A 12461-nucleotide genomic window follows, 5' to 3' on the forward strand; every position below is an offset into this window, starting at 1 on the left:
ATATTGGGTATCGGCATGTTCAGGAGAAATTGCTTTACAAATTTTGGGGTTTATTTTTTCCTGTTAAAATTGTGAAAATAAAAAAAATTAGTCTAAATTTACATTTTAGTGAAAAAAGTTAAATGTTTTTTTTTCACATTCCATTAATTCCTGTGAAGTACCTGAGGGGCTAATAAACTTCTTGAATGTGGTTTTAAAGGGCCACTGTCACCCCCCTCCAGCTGTTATAAACTAAAAGAGCCACCTTGTGCAGCAGTAATGCTGCATTCTAACAAGGTGGCTCTTTTAGTTTTAGGTTCAAGTATACCCCAAATAAAGCATTTTTATACTTAGCCACAATTCCTGTCTCTAGCCAGGGAGGCGGGTCCTCACTCCCCAGCTCTAACCGCTCCTGTGCCGTCACTCCAATCTTCCTGCGCTTTCGGCGCCGCTCCCTCAGCGCTGTGTGCGTTTCAAAACCAGTGCCTGCACAGTGTACTGCTGTGCTGCGCAGACGCAGTAAGCTCTGGCCGTCTGACGTCCCAGCCAGGCTTGCAGACTGCGCCTGCGCGGGCATTGCGGCCAGCCACCTTTGGAATCCCCGCCCCGTACTGTGTTATGCATTATGCACAGTGTGGGGCGGGGATTCCAAAGGTGGCTGGCCGCAATGCCCGCGCAGGCGCAGTCTGCAAGCCTGGCTGGGACGTCAGACGGCCAGAGCTTACTGCGTCTGCGCAGCACAGCAGTACACTGTGCAGGCGCCGGTTTTGAAACGTACACAGCGCTGAGGGGGCAGCGCAGGAAGATTGGAGTGACGGCAGAGGAGCGGTTAGAGCTGGGGAGTGAGGACCCGCCTCCCTGGCTAGAGACAGGAATTGTGGCTAAGTATAAAAACGCTTTATATGGGGTATACTTGAACCTAAAACTAAAAGAGCCACCTTGTTAGAATGCAGCATTACTGCTGCACAAGGTGGCTCTTTTAGTTTACAACGGCTGGAGGGGGTGACAGTGGCCCTTTAATCAGCTTGAGGGGTGCAGTTTTTAGAGTGGTGTCACGTTTGGGTATTTTCTGCCATATAAACCCCTCAAAGTGACTTCAAATGTGATGTGTGGTCCCTAAAAAGATGGTTTTGTAAAATTTGTTATAAAAATGAGAACACGCTGGTCAACTTTTAACCCTTATAACTTCCTAAAGAAAAGAAAATGTTTAAAAAAATGTGCTGTGGTAAAGTAGACTTGTGGGAAATGTTATTTATGAGCTGTTTTGTGTGACATATTTCTCTGACTTAAGGGCATACAAATTAAAAGTTTGAAAATTGCAAAATTTTCCAAATTTTCACCAAATTTCAGTTTTTTCACAAATAAACACAAGTTATATTGAAGAAATTTTACCACTAAGTACAATATGTCACAAAAAAAACAGTCTCAGAATCACCAGGATCTGTTGAAGCTTTCCAGAGTTATTACCTCATAAAGGGCCAGTGGTCAGAATTGTAAAAATTGTCTCGGTCATTAACATGCAAACCACTCTCGGTGGTAAAGGGACTAATGGGCCAAAATGGCCATGAGTTAATATACACAATTGTTTGCACCAAAGCATATAAGAGCATCAGATAAATTGGCAAAGAGTGACCAAGATAAGAAGATAAATGCAACAGATGGTAAGTGTGTGGAAGTGTACTGACCCACTGCTATTACACCTGCCCTTTTGAGTTTCATCGATGGCTGCAACGGGGAACTGAGCCATCAGTGAAACACGCATTGGGCAGGTGCAATAGCAGTGGGTCAGTACACTTCCACTCAGTTACCATCTGTTGTATTTATCTTCTTACCTTGGTCACTCTTTGCCAATTTATCTGATGCTCTTATATGCTTTAGTGCAAACAATTGTGTATATTTACTAGTGGGCATTTTGGACCCATTAATAAACACTTTAATTAACACCTACTGTATGTAAACTACTGTATTTGCATTTTATTTGAGCAATATATTATGTATCATGTATTTATCATGTGCACACATTGTGCTTCACTAAAGTCACTTTGACATTTGCTGACCTTGACTTTTAACTACCCCTGCTTATGCATTCCATGAGGTTCTTTTACCCCTTTTTCCGTTTTTTCATATTATTTTGCAATTGTGTGTTTTAATTATGTATTTAATAAATTAACATATTGTTTTTCGTACATCTGGCTGTGTATCATATTTGTAGGCGCTATATTCATTATGGATACACAGCAATAAGCTACTCTAACCTTTTCATGCTTAAATGTTTTAAACATTATGAGATAAATAACTTTTACAGCAATAAAGAAACAAGGCAAGGACAAGTCAGGAAGGGAAAGAAATCTAAGGTTAGGTACAGGAATAAAAAATGTGGGTAAGAAGGGAACAGGATAGATGGGAAAGGTCTAAAACAAGATGAGGAGAAATAAAAAAAAAATAAAAGGAGATAGGAGTTTAATGATATTTAAGGTTTTGATTGCAATTTTAGGTTCAGATTCCTGACCACAGATTTGCAGTAGTGTATAGTTTACTACATGTGGGTGGGGTCATTTTATGGCAGAAAGGACGGATTCACATGTTTCATTATTATTATTATTATTTATTGTTATAGCGCCATTTTTTCCATGGCGCTTTACATGTAAGGAGGGGTATACATAATAACAAGTACAATAATCTTAAACAATACAAGTCATAACTGGTACAGGAGGAGAGAGGACACTACCCGCGAAGGCTCACAATCTTCAAGGGATGGGTGAGGATACAGTAGGTGAGGGTAGAGCTGGTCATGCAGCGGTTTGGTCGATCGGTGGTTACTGCAGGTTGTAGGCTTGTTTCATGATTCATACTTGTGCCATGGGCTGGAGCCCACACAAAACGGGGAGTCTGAAATGTGCGTACTATTATGCCCAATGTCAGAAAGGAGTTTAACCTGTCACCAGCAAAAACGCTATTTACCTTCATATATGGGTTTAATCTGCAGGTTCAAAGTCTTACTAAACTGCCCAGCGCCTGCACGTAGCCAAACACTGTGGTGAGAAAATGTACTTTATTCTCCCCGGCAGAATTTGGTTTCAGTCTTGGGGGTGGAGTCTGGTCAGTCACCGCTCTGAGTATAGTAAGCCACGACTGCAATTTGACACTGTCTCCTGTCTCTACATTAGACCCGGCTGTCAGTCAGGGCTTGGGGGCGCAGTTACAGCTGCTGCTCTGTATACTCAGAGCCGTGACTGCACCAGCGCTGGTGCCGACTCTGTGACTGAAACTGAATGCTGTAGGGGAAAATAAAGTTAATTTTCTCCCCGCAACGTTCAGCTATGTGCAGGCGCCAGGAAGGTCAGTAACGCTATTAACCTGCAGATTAAGCCCATATCTGCAAGTTAATGGCGTTTTTGCTGGTGAGAGGTTCCCTTTAATACACACTTAAGCTGCTGCAGAACCTCATATTGCCTCTCAGCTGCAGGACCTCATAATACACTCCTAAGCTACTGACTATATAGCCTGACTGCTTGCCTTCTTATTTTCTTCTAAAGCTATAGTTTGTGTAGTTGCATGCTGATAGCATGTGTGAACAGGTCAAGCATGTGTGAAAAAGTCACGGAGATGAAACACTCAGAAACCGGCAGTTGTTCGGGTACAGGATAACAAATCACACAATATTGGCAATAACGGTGATAACAACATTCAACATGTTCAGTGTCTTATTCTGTCTATCTCTTGAGTGAGCAACATTTTATATTAGTAGGGTTTAACTCCATGGGCGTCTTTCACTATGTTATGCCTGTCTCTGATTACTATACTGGCACTAGCGGGATTTACTGGTATTTCCCGCTAGGCAGCAAGTCCTCAGCAAAAAGTCAGTTAATACTCTGTCTGTGCCTGTAACTAGACCCGTGCCCTGTACCGTAGTCTATGCTGAAAGTAACAGCCCAGTACACTGTTGTCTCCTGGTATTGATCGTCGTAGTCTGGACATCGGTGCTGGAGCCACGATGTTCCGCTTGTCTCAGTCCCCAACCACTCTTCGGCCGCTCTGCTTCTGCGTTCCACCGCTCACACATCCTCCCTCTTTCACTGGTTGGTGCCAACTAGAGTTGAGCGAGTATGTTTGGAATTGGTCGCCGAATCTAAATTTGCCATATTCTTGCCACATTCGTACCTCATTCTTGCCAAATTTACGTTTGATGATCGCTTCAGAACATATTCGTTCATTTTTACTCCCACTGACTCCAATGACATTCGGCTTCCTTCAGCGAATATTGCAAAAACAATATTCGCCGCCGATTATAATCGCAACAGAATTTTGAAAAATTCGCTCAACTCTAGTGCCACCTGCCATCTCACTCAGAACTTTTTTTTTTTTTTAAATAACTGTGCCACAGCTACCACCTGACCTGGTGTCCCTTTCAAGTTCATCTCTCCAAAAACGCTTCCTCCATCTTCTAGTTCCACCTTACTCGGTGTGGTCAGCAGATGGCGATATTTGGTCGCGAGTGTCGTAGAGCATTGATGAACAACATATTCGCGTTCCCACCCCATTTACACATGCAAAGGTGTTTTCTGTTAAAAAAAATACCCTGTGTGAGCAAACCAGGTAGCACCCATATTGCAGAAAACATCTGTGCATTCTCGACCAGTGCAGGAGAACCCTGCTACTTGATAGACTATTAGCAGCAAATAATAAGAAAATAATCAGGCTATATAGTAGAGCCTACAATAGAAAAAATGTAGTTTTGAATATTAATTGTATTTTAAAAGTTTGTTATTCCAAGACCTTTTGCACATAATGTATTTACTGTTATGGTAAAACCACTTAAAGGAACCATTTCAGCATTTTTTGTTTTATTTTACTGCCCCACTGATACCAATCAGTACTATGTGCGTAGTGTATAGTCACTGTCTTTTGCCATTTCCAACGCTGTTTTGGTCCTGTGCTGCATCATTTGACCACAGCTCAGGGTTTTGGCCATTATTTCATTTCCTATGAAAGCCTTGTTCTAAGTTTCACAGACTTGCATTGAGAAAGTAACATCTTGCCAACACAAAAGACGCAGAGTGAGCTGAAATGTCTCAATTGTTGACACTTGATGCAGGAGACAATCAGAGCGAAACTGCAAATGGTAGAGGACAGCGACGGGTAAGCAACTTAATGCACACATTTTATACACATCACTTTTAGGTAACAGAAAAGTCAATAAAAACAAAACTTTGGAGTGGTCCATTAAATTGTTACTGCTGTATTTTATTTAAATAATATAGTATAGTACAATGACATATGTGACCTGAACTTTAATTATGTGGAAATAATACAAAAATGTCTTTTGACATCTATGTACCATTTCTCTTTAGGTGGCCAGAAGACTCTCATTGTCCCAACTTGCTGAATGTTCCTCATTGAGTGGCGGACAGTCCATAGAGTACTTGGCTCAGTTTGGCGAAAAGAGATTTATCAACCACAATCCTCCAATGGCACATTACCAAGACTGCAGCTTTTCTTTTGCTGGATTGCGCAACCATTATAATCACCTTATTAAAAAACTAGAGGATCAGGAAGGTATATTTGGTTTTGTGTTTATTTTTGTGTTTTGTTTTTTTTCTCCCATTTGTTCCAATCCATATCAAATGTGCCTAAGCAGTTTCAATTGTCTAGTTAAAAGGGAATCTGTGACCCCCCCGGGATGTATATGACTATTAATATGGGCATACAGGTAATAGAAATGTTACACTAGTGCTACCTGTATGCCTCATATTAATGGAATTGTTGCTGAGAAATGTTATATTCTTTCTTTGTTAATGATTTCTTCCAGGCTCCGAGGCGTGCTGTGCTGTTAGAAATCTCTGCCTTCGGTCTTCATTATAATACTACCCCGCTCCCCCCCCCCCCCATGCACGTCCGTTATGGCCCTGGAATCCATCGGCTGCACCCTACAGAAATGCATACCTAATCTTCCCTTCTACGGTCGCTGCATTCTTCGATCTTTTGCGCAGGTGTCGGCGACTTCCGCTCTAGTGACTTTCGGTGTGCACGCTGATAAGATTATACCGGTCTGCAAAAAAAAAAAAAATTTCTGGCATGGACTTTAAGAACAGTTTTAGACTAATTTGAGGGTGCTGAATTCAAATCTGATCTTATAATTTCTCTATCACATCACGTTTTTGCGCTACAGGTATATAGCCGATCTTCAAGAATTCCATGATAAATATAAGTAGTGTATGAAAAGTGCCAGTTTATATGGTTCACTAAGGTAAATTTAGTTTTCATTTAGTCTCCCAATTAATGTGAGAATATCTTTGTTTTCTTTGAGCATGCATAATTCCCATTTGTTATGATAACACCCTTGTTTTCTGTGCTACTGGACAGTAGAGCTACAGCAGAGCATTGGGTGAAAACTGAATGGCCTCATCGACAGAGTTTGGCATCTGGCGATAAGAATGTCATCCATGATCCTCTTGTGGATAGGAAGGACATGGTCTTTCCTCCCTTTACACATAAAACTTGGATTGATGAAGCAGTTCGCCAAAGCTCTCAATCACACTGGAGAATGCATATTAATAGGTCATATACTGTACAGACCAAAAGTTTAGACACACCTTCTCATTTAAAAGATTTTTCTGTATTTTCTTGACTATGAAAATTGTAAATTCACACTGTAGGCATCAAAACTATGAATTAACACATGTGGAATTATATACTTAACTTATACTTAACAAAAAGTGTGAAACAACTGACAATATGTCTTATGTTTTAGGTACTTCAAAGTAGCCACCTTTTACTTTGATGACTGCTTTGCACACTCTTGGCATTCTCTTGATGAGCTTCAAGAGGTAGTCACCGTAAATGGTCTTCCAACAATCTTGAAGGAGTTCCCAGAGATGCTTAGCACTTGTTGGCCCTTTTGCCTTCACTCTGCGGTCCAGCTCACCCCAAACCATCTCGATTGGGTTCAGGTCTGGTGACTGTGGAGGCCAGGTCATCTGGCGTAGCACCACATCACTCTCCTTCTTGCTGAAATAGCCCTTACACAGCCTGGAGGTGTGTTTGGGGTCATTGTCCTGTTGAAAAATAAATGATGGTCCAACTAATAGCATGCCACTGCAAGATGCTGTGGTAGGCATGCTGGTTCAGTATGCCTTCAATTTTGAATAAATCCCCAACAGTGTCACCAGCAAAGCACCCCCACACCATCACACCTCCTCCTCCATGCTTCACGGTGGGAACCAGGCATGTAGAGTCCATCCGTTCACCTTTTCTATGTCGCACAAAGACACGGTGGTTGGAACCAAAGATCTCAAATTTGGACTCATCAGACCAAAGCACAGATTTCCACTGGTCTAATGTCCATTCCTTGTGTTCTTTAGCCCAAACAAGTCTCTTCTGCTTGTTGCCTGTCCTTAGCAGTGGTTTCCTAGCAGCTATTTTACCATGAAGGCCTGCTGCAAAAAGTCTCCTCTTAACTAGGGTTGAGCGAAACGGGTCGTTCATTTTCAAAAGTCGCCGACTTTTGGCAAAGTCGGGTTTCATGAAACCCGATCCGACCCCTGTGCGGGGTCGGCCATGCGGTACGCGACTTTCGCGCCAAAGTTGCGTTTCAATGACGCGAAAAGCGCCATTTCTCAGCCAATGAAGGTAAACGCAGAGTGTGGGCAGCGTGATGACATAGGTCCTGGTCCCCACCATCTTAGAGAAGGGCATTGCAGTGATTGGCTTGCTGTCTGCGGCGTCACAGGGGCTATAAAGGGGCGTTCCCGCCGACCGCCATGTTACTGCTGCTGATCTGAGCTTAGGGAGAGGTTGCTGCCGCTTCGTCAGAAGCAGGGATAGCGTTAGGCAGGGTCCATTAACCACCAAACCGCTTGTGCTGTAGCGATTTCCACTGCCCAACACCACCTTCGGTGTGCAGGGACAGTGGAAGCTACATTTTTTTTTTTTTTTCCCCTCAGCGCTGTAGCTCATTGGGCTGCCCTAGAAGGCTCCCTGATAGCTGCATTGCTGTGTGTACGCCGCTGTGCAAACCAACTGCTTTTTTCAAAGCACAAATCCTCTTGTTCCTTCCTTTCTGCACAGCTATCTTTTTTGTTTGTACACACTTTTTATTTAATTTGTGCATCAGTCCACTCCTTATTGCTGCCTGCCATACCTGGCTGAGATTACTGCAGGGAGATAGTAATTGAAGGACACTCCCTGTTTTTTTTTTTTTTTTTTTTGTGGGAGATTAACCCCTTTACCCCCAAGGGTGGTTTGCACGTTAATGACCAGGCCAATTTTTACAATTCTGACCACTGTCCCTTTATGAGGTTATAACTCCGAAACGCTTCAACGGATCCTGGTGATTCTGACATTGTTTTCTCATGACATATTGTACTTCATGATAGTGGTAAAATTTCTTTGATAGTACCTGCGTTTATTTGTGAAAAAAACGGAAATTTGGCGAAAATTTTGAAAATTTCGCAATTTTCAAACTTTGAATTTTTATGCAATTAAATCACAGAGATATGTCACACAAAATACTTAATAAGTAACATTTCCCACATGTCTCCTTTACATCAGCATAATTTTGGAACCAATTTTTTTTTTTGTTAGGGAGTTATAAGTTGACCAGCAATTTCTCATTTTTACAACACCATTTTTTTTTAGGGACCACGTCTCATTTGAAGTCATTTTGAGGGGTCTATATGATAGAAAATGCCCAAGTGTGACACCATTCTAAAAACTGCACCCCTCAAGGTGCTCAAAACCACATTCAAGAAGTTTATTAACCCTTCAGGTGTTTAATAGGAATTTTTGGAATGTTTAAATAAAAATGAACATTTAACTTTTTTACACAAAAAATTTACTTCAGCTCCAATTTGTTTTATTTTACCAAGGGTAACAGGAGAAATTGGACCCAAAAAGTTTTTGTCCAATTTGTCCTGAGTACGCTGATACCCCATATGTGGCAGTAAACCACTGTTTGGGCGCATGGGAGAGCTCGGAAGGGAAGGAGCGCTATTTGACTTTTCAATGCAAAATTGACAGGAATTGAGATGGGACGCCATGTTGCGTTTGGAGAGCCACTGATGTGCCTAAACATTGAAACCCCCCACAAGTGACACCATTTTGGAAAGTAGACCCCCTAAGGAACTTATCTGGATGTGTGGTGAGCACTTTGACGCACCAAGTGCTTCACAGAAGTTTATAATGCAGAACCGTAAAAATAAAAAATCATATTTTTTCACAAAAATTATATTTTTGCCCCCAATTTTTTATTTTTCCAAGGGTAAGAGAAGAAATTGGACCTCAAAAGTTGTTGTCCAATTTGTCCTGAGTACGCTGATACCCGATATGTGGCAGTAAACCACTGTTTGGGCGCATGGGAGAGCTCGGAAGGGAAGGAGCGCAGTTTGACTTTTCAATGCAAAATTGACAGAAATTGAGATGGGACGCCATGTTGCGTTTGGAGAGCCACTGATGTGCCTAAACATTGAAACCCCCCACAAGTGACACCATTTTGGAAAGTAGACCCCCTAAGGAACTTATTTAGAGGTGTGGTGAGCACTTTGACCCACCAAGTGCTTCACAGAAGTTTATAATGCAGAACCGTAAAAATAAAAAATCATATTTTTTCACAAAAATTATATTTTTGCCCCCAATTTTTTATTTTTCCAAGGGTAAGAAAAGAAATTGGACCTCAAAAGTTGTTGTCCAATTTGTCCCGAGTACGCTGATACCCCATATGTGGCAGTAAACCACTGTTTGGGCGCATGGGAGAGCTCGGAAGGGAAGGAGCGCCGTTTGACTTTTCAATGCAAAATTGACAGGAATTGAGATGGGACGCCATGTTGCGTTTGGAGAGCCACTGATGTGCCTAAACATTGAAACCCCCCACAAGTGACACCATTTTGGAAAGTAGACCCCCTAAGGAACTTATCTGGATGTGTGGTGAGCACTTTGACCCACCAAGGGCTTCACAGAAGTTTATAATGCAGAGCCATAAAAATAAAACAAAATTTTTTTCCCACAAAAATTATTTTTTAGCCCCCAGTTTTGTATTTTCCCTAGGGTAACAGGAGAAATTGGTTGTTGTCCAATTTGTCCTGAGTACGCTGATACCCCATATGTGGGGGGGAACCACCGTTTGGGCGCATGGGAGGGTTCGGAAGGGAAGGAGCGCCATTTGGAATGCAGACTTAGATGGAATGGTCTGCAGGCGTCACATTGCGTTTGCAGAGCCCCTAATGTACCTAAACAGTAGAAACCCCCCACAAATGACACCATTTTGGAAAGTAGACCCCCTAAGGAACTCATCTTGATGTGTTGTGAGAGCTTTGAACCCCCAAGTATTTCACTACAGTTTATAACGCAGAGCCATGCAAATAAAAAATATTTTTTTTTCCACAAAAATTATATTTTAGCCCCCAGTTTTGTATTTTTCCAAGGTTAGCAGGAGAAATTGGACCCTAAATGTTGTTGTCCAATTTGTCCTGAGTACGCTGATACCCGATATGTGGGGGGGAACCACCGTTTGGGCGCATGGGAGGGCTCGGAAGGGAAGGAGCATCATTTGGAATGCAGACTTAGATGGATTGGTCTGCAGGCGTCACATTGCGTTTGCAGAGCCCCTAATGTACCTAAACAGTAGAAACCCCCCACAAGTGACCCCATATTGGAAACTAGACCCCTCAATGAACTTATCTAGATGTGTTGTGAGAACTTTGAACCCCCAAGTGTTTCACTACAGTTTATAACGCAGAGCCGTGAAAATAAAAAATCTTTTTGTTTTCCCACAAAAATTATTTTTTAGCCCCCAGTTTTGTATTTTCCCAAGGGTAACAGGAGAAATTGGTCCACAAAAGTTGTTGTCCAATTTGTCCTGAGTACGCTGATACCCCATATGTTGGGGTAAACCCCTGTTTGGGCACACAGGAGAGCTCGGAAGGGAAGAAGCACTGTTTTACTTTTTCAACGCAGAATTGGCTGGAATTGAGATCGGACGCCATGTCGTGTTTGGAGAGCCCCTGATGTGCCGAAACAGTGGAAACCCCCCAATTATAACTGAAACCCTAATCTAAACACACCCCTAACCCTAATTCCAACGGTAACCCTAACCACACCTCTAACCCTGACACACCCCTAATCCCAACCCTATTCCCAACTGTAAATGTAATCTAAACCCTAACCCTAACTTTAGCCCCAACCCTAACTGTAGCCCCAACCCTAACCCTAACCCTAGCCCTAACCCTAGCCCTAGCCCTAACCCTAACCCTAGCCCTAACCCTAGCCCTAGCCCTAACCCTAGCCCTAACCCTAGCCCTAACCCTAGCCCTAACCCTAACCCTAACCCTAGCCCTAACCCTAGCCCTAACCCTAGCCCTAACCCTAGCCCTAACCCTAGCACTAACCCTAGCCCTAGCCCTAGCCCTAACCCTAGCCCTAACCCTAGCCCTAATGGGAAAATGGAAATAAATACATTTTTTTTTATTTTTCCCTAACTAAGGGGGTGATGAAGGGGGGTTTGATTTACTTTTATAGCGAGTTTTTTAGCGGATTTTTATGATTGGCAGCCGTCACACACTGAAAGACCCTTTTTATTGCAAAAAATATTTTTTGCAATACCACATTTTGAGAGCTATAATTTTTCCATATTTTGGTCCACAGAGTCATGTGAGGTCTTGTTTTTTGCGGGACGAGTTGACGTTTTTATTGAAAACATTTTTGGGCACGTGACATTTTTTTATCGCTTTTTATTCCGATTTTTGTGAGGAAGAATGACCAAAAGCCAGCTATTCATGAATTTCTATTGGGGGAGGCGTTTATACCGTTCCGCGTTTGGTAAAATTGATAAATCAGTTTTATTCTTCGGGTCAGTACGATTACAGCGATACCTCATTTATATCATTTTTTTATGGTTTGGTGCTTTTATACGATAAAAACTATTTTACAGAAAAAATAATTATTTTTGCATCGCTTTATTCTCAGGACTATAACTTTTTTATTTTTTTGCTGATGATGCTGTATGGTGGCTCTTTTTTTGCGGGACAATATGACGCTTTCAGCGGTACCATGGTTATTTATATCTGTCCTTTTGATCGCGTGTTATTCCACTTTTTGTTCGGCGGTATGATAATAAAGCGTTGTTTTTTGCCTCGTTTTTTTTTTTTTCTTACGGTGTTTACTGAAGGGGTTAACTAGTGGGACAGTTTTATAGGTCGGGTCGTTACGGACGCGGCGATACTAAATATGTGTACTTTTATTGTTTTTTTTTTTTATTTAGATGAAGAAATGTATTTATGGGAATAATATTTTTTTTTTTTTTCATTATTTTGGAATATTTTTTTTTATTTTTTTTACACATTTGGAAATTTTTTTTTTAACTTTTTTACTTTGTCCCAGGGGGGGACATCACAGATCAGTGATCTGACAGTTTGCACAGCACTCTGTCAGATCACTGATCTGACATGCAGCGCTGCAGCCTTCACAGTGCCTGCTCTAAGCAGGCTCTG

At 41.9% G+C, this 12461-nt stretch overlaps 1 protein-coding gene and 1 long non-coding RNA gene across 4 annotated transcripts in view; one reads left to right on the top strand and one right to left on the bottom strand.

Moving 5' to 3' along the window:
• The window catches only part of OSGEPL1 (O-sialoglycoprotein endopeptidase like 1), a 116986-nt gene that overhangs the window by 31222 nt on the left and 73303 nt on the right, over positions 1-12461 (top strand). For all 3 annotated transcript variants that reach the window (XM_069733868.1, XM_069733866.1, XM_069733867.1), the window contains exon 4: positions 5331-5535. In XM_069733868.1, coding sequence (XP_069589969.1) covers positions 5331-5535 — 205 coding nt within the window. The remainder of the gene's footprint in view (positions 1-5330; positions 5536-12461) is intronic.
• Positions 1-12461, bottom strand: part of LOC138644935 (uncharacterized) — an 89593-nt gene that overhangs the window by 8461 nt on the left and 68671 nt on the right. The window contains exon 2 of the long non-coding RNA XR_011314690.1: positions 5923-6028. This is a non-coding gene — a long non-coding RNA (uncharacterized lncRNA). The remainder of the gene's footprint in view (positions 1-5922; positions 6029-12461) is intronic.

Source organism: Ranitomeya imitator, chromosome 7, assembly GCF_032444005.1.
Source record: "Ranitomeya imitator isolate aRanImi1 chromosome 7, aRanImi1.pri, whole genome shotgun sequence".
Classification (NCBI taxonomy): domain Eukaryota; kingdom Metazoa; phylum Chordata; class Amphibia; order Anura; family Dendrobatidae; genus Ranitomeya; species Ranitomeya imitator.